At 41.2% G+C, this 20,798-nt stretch overlaps 1 protein-coding gene across 2 annotated transcripts in view; it reads right to left on the bottom strand.

The window, feature by feature from the left end:
* LOC120990009 (hedgehog interacting protein) overlaps window positions 1-19,748 on the bottom strand; it is a 121,381-nt gene extending 101,633 nt beyond the window's left edge. For both annotated transcript variants that reach the window (XM_040418506.1, XM_040418507.1), the window contains exons 1-2: window positions 19,338-19,748; window positions 11,593-11,788 (exon numbers count right to left, since the gene is read on the bottom strand). In XM_040418506.1, coding sequence (XP_040274440.1) covers window positions 11,593-11,788; window positions 19,338-19,595 — 454 coding nt within the window. In that variant the 5' untranslated portion in view covers window positions 19,596-19,748. The remainder of the gene's footprint in view (window positions 1-11,592; window positions 11,789-19,337) is intronic.
* Window positions 19,749-20,798: the final 1,050 nt, after the last annotated feature.

Here is a 20,798-nt window from a genome sequence, read left to right as displayed (position 1 = left end):
GAGGTGAGTCTTCTCCCTTGCTTTCATAACGGAAACTGCCAGGGAACAGAGCTGTCAGACCTCAGCCCCACTACTACTACGGCTATCACCTGCTGACAAATGACAACCTCTGTGGTTCAGAGGTTCTTGCAGAAGACAGAAAAGACTCTGTCTAGAAATGTTAGAGTTTGTGGGTGGGCTTTGGAGAGCTGTGGAAACAGAACACAATTCTGAAGCTCAAAAAGCTTTTTCTGTAAAAAGCTGTTTTTTTATGACTTTTATGGCATATACACTGGATTCTGTGATACTTCTGCTGTCATGTGGAGCAAGCACTCATTCTGTCATCAGAGAATGATGCTGTAAGGTCAGGTCAGAGCCAAGTGTCATCACCAAGAGAGTGATCGGGAAGAAGAGTCCAAGGGGTGACACATGAGCAAAGTCTGGAGTAAGCCAGGAGTCAGGTCCAGGAATAGCAGTACAAGTGACAGGTAAAGTAACTAATGGGCAAACAGGAGCATACATAGTCTTGAACAGCCATGAGTAACACAGCAAGTACTAGGCAGAGGTTTCAGTGGGAAAGGAAAGAGCACAGTGAGGTATAGCCAGGAGTCAAGACTAAAAGGAGTATTACAAGTACCAGGCAGAGTATACAATGGACAAGACAGGAGTATAGTTAGGCATCAAAGCCTGGCTTAGGAACTGGGGCAATAGAAATAGCAATCCAAATGCACAGGAACAAGAGCCAGATAACATATATCATTTTAAATAGGTCACCAGGCCAGATGCCATCCATAAGCACCCGTTGCCCTGGCCATCCAGGTGCTACTGCACAGGCAAAACAGGAGGCTGAGACATAATATGGAAGAGAGAACCAGAGGAGAAGAAGCATCTGGTTGTCTACCAATGGCCACGGTCAAGCGGCAGCTGCTCATTGTTGCACAGCACTGGAATCAGGGTCAGTAACAGTGAAAAGATAAGGGAGAATATCCAGCACCAAACTGTGGCAAACTTAAAATCCAAACTTAATGGTATGTATAAAAACATGTGGCGTGCAACCGCAGGATACAGGATGAAATCCTGTAGATTAAGATTTACAGTTTAGATCTTGTAGATTTTAAGATTTACAGTTTGGTGCTGGACATCCTCCCTTTTCTCTGCATTATTCTCCTGGGATCCTGCTCACTGTGGTTCAGGCATTAAACAACTTGGAGTACATTCAATTGCATTAGCGTGGTGAACATTGTCAGTAACAGTATACCCTGGACTTTCTGGAGTACCAAACAAGGACTTTCTGGAGTACCAAACAACCAAGTACAACCAGGAACTGCATGAAGTAACAAATAACTGGTTCTGAAAGGATAGGACACAAAGATACTGAACACCAAGCACTGGTACACTAAAATACAAATGACCAGGGATTTAACCAAAATAAACTACTTATAAGTTATAGAAGTGTATAAAAGGATCACATTGTAGCCTTTCAGTATGGCGATTTCTGTCAATCTGACAAAGCGTTTTATGTACACTGCTAATCAAATCAGTTTACAAGAAGTGAAATGTATCAGCAAAGATACGGAAGATTCTACAGAGTCCTTTAACTCTGGAACTCACTGGTTGTTTAGTATTATAAGCTTCACCAAAGAGCTCTTCCCAAATATATCTATCACATGCAAAAATGATGATCAAATTTGCTCTTGTAAAGGTGTCAAATAGAGACAATACATTAGGCTTCCACTAGATCTTGTAACAGCAGTGCTATATTATTGGTCAACAGGTATCCATTTTTGAACTTGTTACATCAACAGAGAATGCAACAAGAAGCAACAGATACAGTATATATGGATTGGACTGGAAAATCAATCCTGTTGGACTCTAATTTTTCTAAAATCACCTTTCAACAGAGGAACTGCTAAACACAATACATATAAGATTGTTGGTGGATTCTAGTTTGTTAAAATTTCAAGTTTGGGCTCAGGGTATACATACATAACCTACCCACACCCCACTGTCACTTATAAGATCTCTATTGCCAATCTTGGTTGAAGTGTCTTAATCCTCCCAGATACATGACCAATTGGGAAGACCAATGGATAATGTCAATGACTCACTGCCAGGCTCCAGCATAAGTTTTCCTTATATCATGTTATATTGCAGCTATTTTACAATTCTGTCACAAAATTAGGAAAGGAACGATGAAAAATTAAGAATAATAAAAAAATCTGTAATGAAAAATATAATGATATTGAAGACCTCCCAACTTTATGTATCTCTGCCATGGTTATCTCTTATTCTAGGCTTTTCAACTAATTATTAGCATCTGACTCTCCTTGATTGTGCAGTGTGTGACCACTTCCCTCTCTTCTTCTCATACAGAGCAGCATGGCTCTGTCCAGTGCTAAAGTTATGCTTTCATCTGGTTATCCTTCAGAGCAGCCTGGGTGGTCACAGAAAGCACTTGACATCTTGATGCACTTCAGCAGTTTTACATATACACAGCCTTTGTAGAAAAATAAATTTGTCATTCGTCACCACATATGTTGATCTGGGGAGTGAGGTTCCAGCAGCTCTGGCTCCTGTGTTTCTCCATCATTCTCTCAAGCCTTATTCCTCTGAATCACCTTAACCCCTTCAACAAAAATACTCCTGTGTGACATGGTTACTGCTGAATTTTGCGTTTTAAACAATAAGCAAGAGTACCTTTTTGGAGACATATATGCACCGCCAACTGCCATCCAACTGTTTGAGAAGCACAATGGGGCTGAATTATAAAGACAGGCGGTTTTCCTACTGCAGTCTTAAACTGAAGACCATTGGTGTGAAATGCACCAAAGTTATTAGGAGGCACACGCTTATTAATACATTTAAATCATCTTAGGGTGTCGAAAAGCAAGAGAACCGAGCTGGCATCGATTTTTCCTGCTTTTTGTGCAATCTTCAGGCATTAAATTTGTCAGGCTGTTGTTGGCCATGTCCCTCCTGCTAAACTCACTCAGTTTTCTTGCCACTCAAAAGCGTCGAAAGGAGTGAAAAGTCACAAATTAAAGCACAAGTATGGCATGTGGCATGATTTTAAACTTTTAACACCACAAGTTAAATTTTCCCTCAATATTCTAGGTCTTCACACCCTTAGACCCCTTTACAGACATCTGGACTTCGCTGCAGGAGAACCACCAGGCTGCTACCTCTTAGAATAGTCTTAGTTTGGTTTCCAGCTGACCCACGGGGCTCAAGAGAAACCAGTGTGGAGCACTGAGGGATCAGGCAAAAACCGTGGTCAGGAACAGCTGTCAGGGCAGGCAGAGTACATTCAATCCAGTATTCAGGCTGAAGGTTGAGGCAGGCGCACAGGGTCAATATGATAGTCAGGCAGAGGTCGGATCAGCAAGAGTCAAAATCCAGTAGTCAGACCGACCAAGGTTGAGCGTGAGTAGCCAGATGGAATAAAATGCACTTCTGCAAAGTCTGGCAGACTAGAAAAACTATTGCTCAGGCACCCTCCCATAGGGAAGGTGCCTAAAGTACATCAAGGTAGCCAGCCATTGGCTGGGGAAAATTAGGGTGCATGTGCACTGGCCCTTTAAAAGTAGAGGAAGCACACCCTAATGGCAGGCCAAGGAGCAGGCCCCAGCCTATGTAGAGCACTTCTCTGGTAGCTGGGCCCAGAGTAGACAGAGAGGGATGTCAGCGGATCCGAGCTGCTGAAGACCAGGTGAGGGGCGTGGGTAAGCCAAGTGGCTGCCGTACCCAGCAGGGGGAGCAGAGCAGCTGTGGGCAAGGGTCACCACCATAACAATATTGTTACACAGATAAAGCTACACCTCATAGTTTTATCTTTTATATTTTACCTCTTTATAATGGAACTAACGGTATATAAGATATTCAACATCCATGAACATGGACACAATCTCATGCCAAATGAAATAAGTCATATGGCTGTGATACTGACTGTAAAGGTGGACACAACGACCAGGGTGGAAATCATTAAGTTCACTTATACAACCAAGCATAGTCCTATTCAAGATGGTGGTTTTCTAGTCTCATGCCAACTAAGGGAACATACAAGTTGCAAATACCATAAATGCATAGTAAGCAGTCTTCAAAGGGGTTCTAATTTCCTTCTTGAGGTTCTCTGTTGTGCTTTGTATATTACTAAACCAAGGGACATGGACATAGATAATCATTGTAAAATACGGCTACAATTAGTCTTAATCTGATCAATAAATAATTTATTTAGTGGACTGATGACAGTCATTGAAGTTGGCCATGTCTGAAATTTTCTACTAAAAGTAGCATGAAAGATCTTTTGTTTCCAGAAAGATGGCTGGTCTTTCACCCAATGTCATTGAACAAGTATGACCAATGTGAATGACTGTAATGGTAAATATGGATTAGAATGTCTACGTACAACGGTGTCACAGAAGATCATTTATTCAGCCATCAACATACAGTACTTCTGTCTAATGCATATGGGCCACCTTAGGACTAATTAACTCTGGAATTAATTGGCTCTGATTTAAAATTAGAATTTGGACTATTCTCAAACAAAAGAATTAAAATTATACAGTACATCATTTGAATGGAAGAAAGCTAACAGACGGACAGCCGAAAAGTAAATCATTTACGCAAACATCTGCTCCAAATTGGTTTCCTCTGTTCTTTCCTCTGATCTCAGAACATCATGAAGATCTGTACAGGACACCAGTACTGATACCAGAATTTCTGATTTCATATGGTGGATCACTGTATTTCACTGATGTTATTCTTGTGCAATTATTAAAGTAAACTTATGAAAGTAGACTTGCTTTTGCAGGAACAACATCTAATAACAAACACAATATCGTGAATTATGCTAAAAAAAAATTCTAGTTCATTACACAATTTTAAACAAAACTATGTTCATTATTTTGTCTTTGATCTTCTTTGCACTAACACTTCAGACCAGCTTTAATCCCCTCAAAGTTGTACTACACAGCTAGGCTATGTTGCTTAAGGGTAGCAAGTCATCGATTATTGCATTAAATGGGTTGTCTAAGCCAAATGATTATTTTCTCAGGTGCAGTAAATATGATAAAATAAATAACTAAGTCATAATTACTACTTTTTTCTCCTTGCTTATGTTTGTTCTCCTATCTATGTCCTCTACATACCACTTCACCTCTGCAGCCAATCAATGGTTTCAACAGTCACATGCCATACACTGTTGAGGCCAGTGATTGGCTGCATGGTGAGAAGATGTGTACAGAACGTCGTCGCTGCAGCCAGGTAGTTGTTATCAACACTGCAGGAGCAAAGTGCAATGCTGGAAGCAGCATGGGAGAAAAGTGGTAAGTATAACTTTGTTTCTTTTTTTTATCACATTTACCTCTCCTGGGAAAATATTCATTTACATTGGACAACCCATTTAAGAATTGTAGGAGCGATTTACTTGAACCTGTCACAACTATAAAGTAAAGTACTGAAAAGCACCTGTCCAGAGGCATAAAATAAAAACCTCTCATATATTCCCCATGTTGCTCCTCTTCCCTCTCCCAGATTTAGAATGGAGCATACAGGAAAGTGACGTCACAAGCTGTGCCCACCTGCTACCTTCATTTACACTGTGTAGATATCTAATTAGAGATGTCAACACATGGAGGCATCTCAAACTACAGGGTGGGCCATTTATATGGATACACCTTAATAAAATGGGAATGGTTGGTGATATTAACTTCCTGTTTGTGGCACATTAGTATATGTGAGGGGGGAAACTTTTCAAGATGGGTGGTGACCATGGCGGCCATTTTGAAGTTGCCCATTTTGAATCCAACTTTTGTTTTTTCAATAGGAAGAGGGTCATGTGACACATCAAACTTATTGGGAATTTCACAAGAAAAACAACGGTGTGCTTGGTTTTAATGTAACTTTATTCTTTCATGAGTTATTTACAAGTTTGTGACCACTTATAAAATGTGTTCAATGTGCTGCCCATTGTGTTGGATTGTCAATGCAACCCTCTTCTCCCACTCTTCACACACTTATAGCAACACCGCAGGAGAAATGCTAGCACAGGCTTCCAGTATCCGTAGTTTCAGGTGCTGCACATCTCGTATCATCTGAAGGCAATCGTCTATGCTGTGAAGATACGAGATGTGCAGCACCTGAAACTACGGATACTGGAAGCCTGTGCTAGCATTTCTCCTGCGGTGTTGCTATCAGTGTGTGAAGAGTGGGAGAAGAGGGTTGCATTGACAATCCAACACAATGGGCAGCACATTGAACACATTTTATAAGTGGTCAGAAACTTGTAAATAACTCATGAAAGAATAAAGTTACGTTAAAACCAAGCACACCATTGTTTTTCTTGTGAAATTCCCAATAAGTTTGATGTGTCACATGACCCTCTTCCTATTGAAAAAACAAAAGTTGGATTCAAAATGGCTGACTTCAAAATGGCCGCCATGGTCACGACCCATCTTGAAAAGTTTCCCCCCTCACATATACTAATGTGCCACAAACAGGAAGTTAATATCACCAACCATTCCCATTTTATTAAGGTGTATCCATATAAATGGCCCACCCTGTACAGTTATCCCCAAGTAACAATGTAGTTTTAGTTTGAAGTCACTTTGACATTGGTTAAACTGCCTTGATTGTAGCAGTGGCTAGAACCTGCTAACGGGATCTGACTGAGGAAATAATGATATATTGAAATAAAGGAAATACAGATATATTGTTCAATAATAAGATAATAAATTTTTGTGTACCATTTCCTGTCATGTTGACAATAGTAACTATAGCAGAAGAGCTAACCAGGGAGATAACAGTTCTGTGGAACAAGTGACAGCCTCTGAGAGAGAAAAACAGAACTTAAGAGAGTGCACATCAGCTATTTGCAAGGGAGAGTGCTGAATGTTTGTCAGAGAAGGTGATGCCTCCACTGTGGGCTATAGACTTTCCTGCATCTTGGTCAGGGCGATATACCTCAGAAATCCTGGAATACCTAAGACACAGGCTGGCCGTCTATCAAACATCTAGGCTGCAGTTGGTACGCAGAAATACTTAATGAAAAAGCTCAAATAGAATTGTACATTGTAGTGCCAAATTTGTGAGCAGAAAGAAATTGAATAATTGTGAGAGAGTGAAAGACAACACCCCTTGGCCGGATTTGAGAAGACTGTACAGGTTATGCAGAGAGGAACTCAGAGGGAACTTTACTTGTCATCAGGGGCGTTGCTAGGTTAAAACATTCGGGCCTGGGCCCCTGATGTTTTGTCCCAGGCCCCAAATGGCCTGCCTGCCAGCTAGATACAACTGTATTGCCCTCCTCAGGACCGCAAGACAATTGAATCTAATGCTTTGGAAGAGCTGAAGGACCTGTGATGACATCGCAGGTCATGTGACCAAGTAAAACAGGCAGTGGTTGAGAAGGACCTGTGATGATGTCGCAGTCATATGACCAGTGCAGGAGAAGACGGCAGTGAAAAGAAGAAGTCCTGGGGGAAGAAGCTGTAGTGAGGTCTGCTACATGAGGAGAGGTAAGTGAAGGGAGAGGCAGAGCAATGCTGGGATTTGTGGTTATTTAACTGGGACTGTATGTTAGGGCTGAAGGGAGGGATGTTATTTACATGGAACTGTGTGTTGAAGATGGCTGGGGGGGGGGTCATGTTATTTACATGGGACTGTATGTTGGAGGGGGCTGGGTGAGGGATTGATGTTATTTACATGGGACTGTATGTTGGAGGGGGCTGAAGCAGGGTGATGTTATTTACATGGGACTGTATGTTAAAGGCGGCTAAAGGAGGGGATGATGTTATTTACATGGGACTGTATGTTGGAGGCGGCTGGGGGAGGGAGTGATGTTATTTACATGGAACTTAATGTTGATTGGGTGATGTTTACATGAGATTGTATGCTGGAGGCGGCTGGGGAGGGGGTGATATTATTTACATGGGACTGTATGTTGAAGGCGGCTGGGGAAGAGGTGATGTTGATTACAATGGACTGTTTTTTGGAGGGGGCTGTAGATAGAGAGGGGTGTTATTTACATGGGACTGTATATTGGAGGGGGCTGGAGAGATGGTGTGATGTTATTTACATGGGACTGTATGGTGGAGGGAGGAATATAACTAGAGGGGGCACTACAAGGGGCATTATAAATACTGGGGGCACTTCAGGCTGAGCATTATAACAGTAGGGGACAGTATAAATACTGGGGGCACTGTAGAGGTATTATAAATCCAGGGGACATTATAGGTGTTCTTATTACTAGTGGGGACTATAGGAGGGACTTATAGATCTGCCTTATTTCTACTAGGAGCACTATGGGGGCCTTATTACTACTGAGGGGTCTGTAGAGACCTTTATTACCACTGGGGGAACAATATGTGGCCTTATTTCTACTGGGGGCTCTGTGAGTGTATTATTAATACTGGAGGGCTCTTCTACTAATGGGGTCACTCTTGGGGAGCGTTATCACGGTTGGGGACACTGTAGGGGGTAGTATTACTAATGAGGGCATTCTAGAAGGGAATTACTATTGGTGGGACTATGAGGAGCACTATTACTATGGGGGGCGCTCATATTTCTTCAGGATAGTATTTGGGGGTATTGTGGAGCACAGCGAGCAGCAGAAGAACACTGTGGGGACTCCAGGTTGGGAGATGATGATAGAAATGTTAGGAAGCTAAGATGTCTGTGTGTCACACTCTGCAGAGATTAGGTGCAGCTGAAAGAAGTTGTCTGGACCAAATGGAGAAGATGATGAGAGAGAAGATCTACATCAGAGGAGACGTCACCTGGAGGCACTGGATGTGACAGGTATGTGCTGCTGTATAGCAAATACAAGAAAATGCGGTGTGCGGGGGAAGAGGATTGATTTAGAGAACTGGGCCATATTCATTGGGGCTTGGGCCCCGGATCTTTTGAGACGCTAGCAACGCCCCAGCTTGTCATACTGCATCCTATACACAACCTTGGGAAACTGCATATACTAATTGTAAAGACTATTCTTTATGCCAACTACTTAGTAAAGTGGACTTGTAGCACTAAAACCAGTCTCATTAATGCACTGCCATCAATGCCATCTGCATCACCATAGCGTGCATTACATGGCCCCTCTGCAGGATCCCTGCTTGCACTTCCAAAACTCACATACACCAAGGGAACCTCCACTACCACCAAGCAGAGGGCCACAGAGACAGAGTGTAACCTGAGAGGAAGATGGGTTGTGCCCCTTCATTCAGTGTTCGGCCCAGGGAGCAACACAGCCTGAGCTGCCACAGAGAGCACTACTACTCCCATCCTCTCCCGGGCACGCTGCATACAGCACTAATCTGAGGTTGATAAAGATATAACAGTCATAAACTTTTCAACTACCGCTTCACATGTTTTATCAATGCCGATCCAACCTACTGACAATAGCATGAAAAACAATGAATATCACTTTAATTGACATTGAGTTTCCCCGCTCTAGATTTAATATTTTCAATGCAATAGATTTAGTAGATCTGCCATGTCAACAGGGATGTGCATAATGGAACTAAGGGACAGAGTTAAATGAACCCCTACTTTTCATCTTGTAAATTTAATGAACCCCTACTTTTCATCTTGTAAGTTTGATGAACCCCTACTTTTCATCTTGTAAGTTTAATGAACCCCTACTTTTCATCTTGTAAGTTTAATGAACCCCTACTTTTAAAAATGTTGAAAAAAAAGGTGAGACACAACTGCAGTAGTGGGGTGGCATAAAAAACTGGCGTAGCATTTCTAGACAAAAGTGCTAGGTTTAAAGATGCGCCAACTGAATTCAAATATTACTCTCATGATAGATAACCCCCCATAGAATATTTTTTTCAATTCAAATGGTAGCATAACTATAAGATTTGCATTTGTGCGGCAACCACTGTTCTTATGGACTGACAATCTGTCTGCAACTAACTGAAGGCTCCTATATGGGTTGTAATTTAATATTATTAAACATTAAAGGGGTTGTCTTACTTCAGCAAATGGCATTTATCATGTACAGAAAGTTAATACATAGCACTTACTAATGTATTGTTATTATCCATATTGCCTTCTTTTGCTGGCTGGATTCAGTTTTCCATCACATTATACATGGCTCGTTTCCATGGTTATGGCCACCCTGCAATCCAGCAGCAGTGGCCATACTATCGAAAAAAGCACCAACCCATGTGTGCTCCCGCTGGCCCGGCCACCAGAGAGGCCGGCACTTTTTCCTATAGTGTGCAAGCACGGCCACCGGTAATGGATTGCAGGGTGGTTGTAACCCCTGGATATGAGCAGTGTATACTGTGATGGAAAAATAAATCAAGCCAGCAAAGGAGGCAATATGGAAAATCACAATACATTAGTAAGTGCCTTGTATTAACTTTTTCTACATGATAAATTTGCTGAAGGGAGACAACTCCTTAAACCTTTATATTTATTTCACCCCCCCGCCCCCATACATTATTATTTCTGATGTTTTGAACCCTCTTATGACAGTTTTTTTGAAGTTCTCTACGATAGTTCAGCTTAGCCATGGATCATCATCCACTATCAATAACCACATATTGATTCATGAGATGGCATTGATTCTTGGACCATAATGAGACAACGGAAGGAGGCTATTATAGTCATTTTAAAATGTATGTTCCCGAAAGATCTTTTTATTTAAGGCTACTTTCACACTTTCATCAGAGGATTACGGCAGGCAGTTCCAAATGCATTGAAATACCGGATCTGTCTCTCCGGTGTCATCCGGGAAAAACGATCCAGTATTTTTTTTTTCCACAGAATTAAAGGTCTGCGCATGAGCGGACCGGAAGAACGGATCCGCCAATCTGGCAATTTTAATGCCGGATCCGGCACTAATACATATTAATGGAAAATAATGCCGTATCCGGCATTCCGGCAAATGTTCAGGATTTTTGGCTGGAGAGAATAATGCAGCTTGCTGCGGTATTTTCTCCGGCCAAAAGACGTAAGAGGGACTGAAGTGATGCATACTGAACGCATTGCTCTCCATTAAGAATGCATTAGGATAAAACTGATCCGTTTTTTTCCGGTATTGAGCCCCTAGGATGGAACTCAATACCGGAAAAGAAAAACGCTAGTGCGAAAGTTCCCTAACACTCACACGTTTTCATTTAAAATGTTGCATTACATGAAAACCAGATCTAGTGCATAGCCCTATTATGATATGGGCGGGGCGGATTGGGAACTTAAAGTGGAAAAAATACTAAAAGTGGCCCCATATTGTAGTTGGGTTCACACTGATGGAAGGCATGGCCAGCAGTACCATATTCTGGGACATTATACTACTCCAACAGAGCCAAATACCAGAGTCCATGACAAAATACTGCCAGCAGCACAAAAAGACATCTCCAAAAACTTCCACTGGCCGCCCCCCTAGGCATCGGCCAACCGGGAAATTTCCATGTAAGGAATATGGCCAATCCGCCCCTGGATATGGGGAAGAACATAATAGGTCAACTAAATTTGGAGACATCTTGACACAGTAGCACTGATTTGCTAGTATTTCACTCTCCCACAAACTGAGGATTGCTTGAGTATATAGCAACTACAGTTCACAAATGTTTTCCTTCTCCAGCTTGGATAAAGTAATCCCATTACCTGGTATCTGTCCACGGCATGTGTAATAGAATTCCTTACAATAGTCCTTGCATAAGGTAGGGACCACCAGTTGCTTTTCAAATGTCTCGGTGCTCTCTGGAGGATGGAAGAGATTCTGGGCATGTGGTGAACAGTAGGCACATCTGATTTCCTCAAGGATTTTTGCACATTCTGTGTTGTTAGGAACTGAAAATATCTGCAAGTCACAAACCAGAGAAAAATAAGCACATGACGTATGTTTCACTTGGACAAATATTTAAATCAGTGCTAACAGAACAATAAACTCAAATGCAGTGGAACATGCTGGTTGCACATTTTTTGCAAAAATGTATCTACAGGACAAGTATGTATCTATAGAATTTGAGGAATTTTAATTTATTTTATGGTCAACTGCTGCATTTTAGTGAGGTTCTGTGGAAACAAAATTCTAAAGACAAAATGCATTAGAAAAAAAATATGTATATGCAGGTGGGTTAAATATGCATGCCTTCGAGTGTTTGATCCTATTCTTGAAATTCCTACCTTGGAATTTTCTCAATAGGGGTTCATTATTGAGGTTATTTGGTTTCTTTTAGGTCAGGTATTGTTGTTAACTCATTTGTGACTTTATTTTGAAATGTAGGAAGCACCACAATGAAACTGAATCAGGTAATATCCAACCTTTACTTTGGAGACACACAACAAAACTCTTCTCGAGCCAATCCGACATTTGTTTCATTGCCAATGTACATTTTAATAAGATTCTAAAGAATGTGGTCAACTGCGGTGTGGATTTCTTCCAAATGATCTGGTGTTGTCCATTGGTGAAGAGCATGGGATGGTTTCATTTAAGAGAATATGTAAAGGAAAATAACTTAGTAGCCTGAACTGTGCCATAAATAGTAGAATTTCTAGTATCGAAAAGTAACTATAATTGGAAAAGATAAGTCCGTTCTTGGCAGAATGCAGCCCTTTCTATTGAACTGTCAAAGGAAATTATTAATGAATGTTGCGGGCTGAAAAAAAAAATCCTTAAAATGTGAAATGTGGAATGGGGTTCCATAAATTGTCAAAATTCAACTATACTATACTTTTTTGTGTGTGTGTTTTGCTGTTCCAACACAGCAGTAGCCTAACATCTTGTTCTGTGTGAGGTCTGTGGTGGAATTACCTTTCTGGAAGATTGATAGAGCCATCATTCCAGGTTTGGTTTCAATAAACTAATACTCTCTGTGAAGTCAATTATAACGCCTTAGGGTCCTATTTAACACATGAATTGCTGGATAGGCATGTGAGACACACAATACTCCTTTAGGACATAGATCTGTCCTTCTTGCTTTCTTTTTTCTTGTCTTACCACATCAGTCTCAAAGATCAAGAACCTTCTATGATGTCAATGAACATATCCAAGGCAATGAAACCCAGAGAGGCACATGTAAGTGCTCTATCAGACACAGGCCACATTGTCTTTCTGGATGTTATTTCTCATACTGTTCTTATAAGACATGTGAATATATGTTGATATGTTTAAGCTGGTCATAAACATAATGACTATTGCCAATGATGGGATCACCTTATGATCGCTCACAATAATAGTCACATATATGATACTAAAAATGATCCTTAGGTCAGATCATCTACTGTTGCTCTTTCTATATTTTTTATATACTAGTGGCTATTATCCAATATAATAGCATATGGGACATGACAAATCTAAGGTATCTGCCACAGGAACTACTCTAAAGCCAGAAATTGTGAAAAAATAAAAGAAAATAAGCTATATTCACCTATTTGAGCCAATCACTCGCCTCGGGGATTTCATGATGTATAATTGCTAAGGCCAGTGATTAGCTTTAGTGGTCACATGGCATATAGGAGCATGTCACAAGTTATCAAAACCTGGAGGGTAGGACCGAAGTGGTGCTGCTGGAGGCGGAGGGGATGAATTGGGTTAAGTATAGCTTATTTTATTATTTTATCAGAATTCCTGGCTTTGGGGAGGTTTTTGAGCATCTTGGACCAACCCTTTAAGGCTTCCATATGAGAGCTCCAATTGGCCAAATCTTTAACTTTCAACCCAACACTTGATATTTACAATTTGCAAATCTGTACTAAAACTCATTAGCAATTATGGTAGGATTCTCTCTCTCTAGTGCAAAATAGGTAATAAAAACCAAATGTATGTTTTCAGTGCAGATGCACCTCAGAAATGTCCTAGTAAATAACTCTAATTGTCTCTGTTTGTTTACTGTCAACCTAACTGGACTGTGATCTGTTTGGACCACTGATCTGATTTAATCCTTGTCAATGTACATATTGTATTGTGTAGACTCTTACCATTAAACACTTGTAATTTCAGCCTTTTATATAACTTTTTATAGTTTTATATATATATATATATATATATATATATATATTCTGTGACAAGCCTTGTAACAAAATCTCTTGATCTACTGAAAGTTAAGACCATACTCAACATCTGGAGAAAGTGACTGTGATACCTACACACTCTTTGAACTTTCTTCATGTCATGTTTTATCAGTGTTAGCCAATCTTCATGTTTACTAGAAAAATGTTGGAACATACTCCATTGTATGCCTGGAATTTTTCGATACAAGACATTGTTTCCTCCCTAAAATATCCATGTCCTATGTACACATAGATCTGCGAACCTGAACTGTATTACTATAGAGTTCAAATTCAATTTTAAGTGAGTAGGTAAAGAAGTAATAATACCCTGGTGGCTTTTACAAAAGAGTCTAGGAGACATTGTTTGTTTAGTCATGAGAGTGACAAAAAGCTTTTGCTTCTAAAGAACTAGAGCAAACAGATGATTGTAAAAGAGCACACTTTAGGAACCATATTCAAACAACAACTACTGACACTCTGTGTATCCGTAACAGGCCTAAGGGCGAAGGTGAGTCGGTAAACGGTTTGATTTGGCAATCTAGAAATTAAACACATATGCTAATTATCAAGTTTACAGTCCATTCCTACTATCCATTCTTCCTAATCACACCTAGAATTCTACCAAATCTACCAAAGCCTTGATGCTCTATATTGCCATATTAGAGCTTCTGATTATGAGTCAACACAACAAGTTATCCAGCTTGTAATTATTCAATGTGACTGAGGGCTTTACAGGATAATTGGGCCCAATCACCTTTTTGGGCTTAGTATCAATTATATACTTTATTGACTAGCCTACAATAAATCTTAAAGGCCCATTGATTATTGTGGACACCCACCCAGAATACAAAAGAATTCTAAGCTCCAATGCAGCAAAAAATAAAAAGAGAAAGGGATTAGGGCATGAATCTACACATGCTTAAAACCATCTGTTTGCAGTACATTTCAATCATGGCCTAACCTCAGTGGTCCTGGAACACTATAAACATGGAGCTTTACCCATGCCCAGAATCATAAATTGCTCCTGGTCACTGGAGAATAATGGACAAACTGACACTAAAACCTGCAGCAAGACAGTTCTCACTCATCTGGGATAAGAAAAGGGGCCTGGCCCAAATTCTCCCTGAAAAGGCAAGAACATTTGGACAGAGCGCTGGGGCTGAAGGAGAATGATGTTCTCCAGTTTCACCCATTAGTGAACCAACTAACAAACACAATGGTGTTGTTATTCTTTTGCCATAAGCAACAAGACTCTGTGTGTGGGCAGCAGTTTAGTGAGGAGGAGGAGAAGTCGACCCCTTTTTGTCCTATTGATTTTGTTCTATTTGCATGACTTGAGCAAATTAAATGATGCAATATGGCTTTTTGTTACAAAACAAAGTGAAAGATACCACCCAGACACATATGTTGATTCGTAGAAGCTGTTTACATGAGAATAGAATGAAATCTACCGTGAACTAAGCATAAAAATTCGATTCAGCAATGGCCATTTTTCTTTACTGTGCTTGGGCCAGAAAGGCTGAAACGCAAGTTTTCCAAGAGTCTCTCAGGCCTTGACAACAACATACTTGCCAGTGAAGAATTCTTAATTAAACCAAAACCAGGGTACGGAAAAAGGGACACCTGATGGTTTACTTCACGTGCGCTGATTGTTAATGAAATAATTCCTTAACACCAATGCAGATAAATGCACAATACAAAGGGCACATTTAACACATTCACCATTTGAGAGTCAGTCCTCTATTGTCCAGTCACTGCCTTAAACTGATTCAGAACCTGACCAAAACATCATTACTCATAACCAGTTGGGTCAACATATGCAACCTGATGGTCAATGGCACATTTGCCATTCTAGGGTGAATGATGGATGAGAGTGGTAAGCTTACAACTTTAGTTACTTGAGACATTTTTCAGAATATTATTTTATTCATGTAATGTTTAGCATTTTTTTATCTTTATGGTGCTGTAGAAAGACTAAAGTTATTCTATGGGCAATAAACTCCAGAGCACAAGCACTTAGCTTTCCAACACAGCTCACTAAAGCCAATAATGGAGTGACATTAAGCTCTATGATATCACTAGCCAATAGACCTAAGGTCAGGTTTAGTCACCATGTGACTCTTCAAGTGTTGTTTAACGTACACCACAACAATGGTCTGCATAGAGGAGCAAGCTGCTAGGATTATTAGCACGCCAAATACATTACTGTCACAGCCAATTTGAAGAAAAGAAGCCTCGTTTGTTCCATAAGACTCAACAAGAACCCTTTAGAAGCTATAGACTACATTCACTTAACATATAAGGCTAGCAAACCCATGGATAAAACACTGCGATCAAACTTATATTAGCCATCAGATATCAATGACCACTCAGACGCCAGGCAGCCAAGATCTTCTAAACTTTGCAGGAGGTGTAGGAAGCTCTGAACGTGTCAAGATCAACATCTACACCAGCAATCTATCTTCTTCAACAAAATTTGGCTGGAAGTGAGATCTTTTCTGTGTGGTCTGTAACATGAGGCTTGTTTGCAAGGATGTCTCTGTCCATGGTATGGGTAAGATGTAGCGGAGGTACAATGCCTGAGCATCTGAGGTAATCGCTATAGCAACAACAAACCACAAAACAACCATCTCATTAGTACGCCAGGATCCAGTCCTGGTAAGACTACCACTCACGCCTTAGTGAGTATTTACTTTAAGTTGACATAATGTATCAAGTTCTTTTTTGTGACTGTGAAGACCCAAGTCTTTCTCCACACGGATACATGTCCACCTACTTCACACTCCTATTTATGGCTAACTAGACAAACATATACAAGTAAACCTAAACATGTGCCTACGCGTTTTATAGAATTTATTATGACACGAGGAAATTCCCACCCACTCTGTGCATAAACAGAATTCTGCTTACCTAGATGTATAGAAATCCTGTTTACACACTAACACAACATTTCCTCTGTGTGTGTATGTATATATATATAGTGTAGATTTAGCTTCAACATATGCAGTGTATATTTACCGGACCTAAATGCATACAGGCACGCATCCTTTCCCTCCAACTTATAAACACCATTAAAAGGTACACAGATGCTAACACAAACACTATAGACATGTGTATACAAACTCGCACATACCACCTCACCGTTAACCCCTTACATACAAAGGCTCCATATGTTGACATTACATCGGTGTGATGGGCAGAGGGCGGGTCGAATGGCTGACTAGCTGATAAGACTAGGTCCCCTTGCCACCTTTGGTAAGTCATACTTGGCTGTGACTACTCTGATGTATCAAGGGCAGCAAGTATTACTTTAACATAGAACTCTACCGTCCATAGACGTGGACCCCACCAGATGTGATGCTGGCTCACTTAGCGTGTCACACCTGTTCTTAATTGGGCGTTACCCTCACAAGTATCCGTCATATCCATGCCCCATTTCATATACTTGGAACCTACAGAAAGCACAACCGGTCTCAGATTCGATGTTATATATTAGAGGGTCAACAACCTTTAGCACTCCAGCTGCTGTGAAACTACAACTCCCAGCATGCACACTTGCTTAGCTGCTCTTGTAACTCCCCTAGAAGTAAATGGGGCCTTCAGGGAGTTGTAGTTTGAGAACTTCTAGAGTGCCAGAGGTTGCTGACCCCAGTTTTATGTTACATATTATCTTGAAATCTAAAAAGTAGCACCCACAAAGGTCGGATGTAGTGACACGAGGGTCTTTTTTTATATATAAATGTGACACCTTTTGAAGAACGGTGAGCAGGACAGCAGCCGATATAGTCAATTGCAATCCATTAAAAGTTTCAGGACTATAGATGAGCCCTGAGATTTCTAGAAATTTGTGATCATGTAGCATGGGATGGACTGCGTCTGCTCCCCTCACATGTGATGCTCTGGAGCCTCTTAGTGTCAAGAGCTGTTAGCACAGATGGTGCTTCTAAAAGCATAACCTACACGGAAGATCTCCTTGATCTTACAACCTGTGGCTCCCTAGTGTAGCTCTTGTGGAATGTGCTGCCTACTATGGAACTACAACTCCCAGCATAGCTCCAGCTGGCTGATACAGACTTTTATCATCTTCGGCAACTGATATTAACCAGGCAAATTGGACACTTGACACATCAGAAATACAAGCAAAAGCAGATCATTATCAGATTGCAGAGTTCAGAAGATGAGGTTTGGTAGACAACCTATGGCTCACCCCTAGCGGAAACATGTTGACCATTGTGGAACTACAACTATCAGCATTTCAGCAGGCAACTTTAATATTAATCAGGCTTGTTTGAAGTGTATCTGACCAGGCTATAAACATTTCAGATCATCCATATATTGCAGGTGAAATGACTGTATTCTGTATTATGTAAAATGACTGTATTCTGTATTATGTGAAGTGACTGTATTCTGTGAAATTACTGTATTCTGTAAAATCACTGTATAATGTAAAATGACTGTATTATGTATCATGTGAAATGACTGTATTCTGTGATGTGACTGTATTCTGTGAAATGACTGTATTATCTGAAATCACAGTATTCTGTGGTGTGACTGTATTCTGTTATGTGACTGTATTCTGTGATATGACTGTATTATCCGAAATCACAGTATTCTGTATTATGTGAAATTACTGTATTCTGTGATGTGACTGTATTCTGTGATATGACTGTATTCTGTGATGTGACTGTATTATGTGAAATCACAGTATTCTGTATTATGTGAAATGACTGTATTCTGTGATGTGACTGTATTATCTGATATCACAGTATTCTGTGATGTCACTGTATTATGTGAAATCACAGTATTCTGTATTATGTGAAATGACTGTATTCTGTGATGTGACTTTATTCTGTGAAATGACTGTATTCTGTGAAATGACTGTATTCTATGACTGTATTCTGTGATGTGACTGTATTCTGTGAAATGACTGTATTCTGTGATGTGACTGTATTCTGTGAAATGACTGTATTCTGTGATGTGACTGTATTTTGTGAAATGACTGTATTCTGTGATGTTACTGTATTCTGTGATGTGACTGTATTCTGTGAAATGACTGTATTCTGTGATGTGACTGTATTCTGTGATGTGACTGTATTCTGTGAAGTGACTGTATTCTGTGATGTGACTGTATTCTGTGATGTGACTGTATTCTGTGAAGTGACTGTATTCTGTGATGTGACTGTATTCTGTGAAGTGACTGTATTCTGTGAAGTGACTGTATCATGCATTCATATAATAACCAGCTGATAAAGCACTGCAGCCCCAGCTCTGAACACGTGTGCCCCGTGCAGCTCCCTGCCATGGTGCCAGCCTGCACTTCACCCCCATGTCTATGCCCCCAGAGGGTGACTGCTTACCTTGGGATCTATATGCATGCCCGCACTCTCAGGCTTGGGGCAGCAGGAGAGCCGGGGGTACAGTCCTCTACATCCAGCTGCCCCCAGCTCCAGGCTCTGTAACTTCCTATGCCTCTTTTTGACACGTTTGGGGGGGTTCCCATTCAGGCACCTTCTCCTCCTGACCCCAGAGTCACTCTTCTCCCCATATTTAGCTTCACACTCCAGAACGAGCAGCCCAGCAGCCCCCCAAATCAGCATCCACTGGAAGGCCAGCATCTTGTGGCCAGGTGTCCTGAGTGCAGGTAGGGCTCAGCGCCGCGGGATGTGCCCGGGAGTTTGGCACGGTGCAGGAATGCTCGGTCCTCTCCAGCTGCCTGGGCTGTGCTGCTCTCACATCTCCTCGGGGCTCTCATGTTTCGCTCCTCTTTTTGCTTCTTTTTAAGTGGAGCACAAGGAGGTGCTGCCACCCCGCGCCCCCTGACGTCACTGCCCCCTGTACACACGCCAGGCACCGGAGCGGGGCTGGAATTTGTATACAAGTCTGTGAACTCCCTCAGATGCTGGCCGCTGCCCTGTGACGGAGGATGCTGCATGATATCATAGCGCTCCGAGGGCAGGCTGCAGGCAGTCCTACCCGGGACCCTTCACAGCTTTCAGGTCTATCTGACGTATACCATTAATGTTTGTGTGAAACCTTTCTTTTTTTTACTAAAAAAATATACATTTTTTGTGTGAAACCTTTTGTGAAAGATTTGAAGAAGTGAAGCATCACCTGAAAAAAAAAAAAAAAGTATACATTTAACGGATGCGAAACATAGGGGCACATTTAAAAAAATCAAAAAGGCCGGTCTTAATAAAGCCCTAAGCTGGCGGTGGTTCCGCCAAAGTTTTGAAGAGGCGCCGGCCTGTACATAACTTTGGCGCATCCAGCGCCAGTTCTAAATGTAAGACAGCTTTCTTGCTCTCTTACATTTAAACCATTTTCTATGGCTAATACAGACGTAGACAATGATGAATGAGACGGGTCTGCCCGCCCATCCCCGCAGACCCCCCCCCCCCCCCCTCCCCACACACACACTTTTTTAGACCTGGCGAGAGCGGGGAAAAGTCGCAGATTGTGGCGCAAATGACCTTTGCGCAGCAATCTGACCTAGAAATTCACCTAATATACAGGCGAACGAAGGTGTGTACAGCCCCCTTAATATCAGTCATTTTATGAAGTGGAGCAGGTAAGGCTACTTTCACACTTGCAACAGAGTGATCCGGCAATCTGCATGCAAATGGACAGCATTTGTAGACGGATCCGGATGCGTCTCTTGCATTGCAAGAACGGATCCGTCTCTCCAGATGACGGATCCGTTATATGTTTTTTCACATTTTTACCGGATCCGGCATTGCGGTATTTTTAATGCACTAATACTTTTCAACTGATCCAAAATTTTGGACGGAGATAATACCGCAGTAAGCTGCGGTATTTCC

Source organism: Bufo bufo, chromosome 2 (genome assembly GCF_905171765.1).
Source record: "Bufo bufo chromosome 2, aBufBuf1.1, whole genome shotgun sequence".
Taxonomy (NCBI): Eukaryota; Metazoa; Chordata; class Amphibia; order Anura; family Bufonidae; genus Bufo; species Bufo bufo.
The sequence above is the reverse complement of the archived record's forward strand: the minus strand, read 5'-3'. Positions and strand labels throughout refer to the sequence as shown.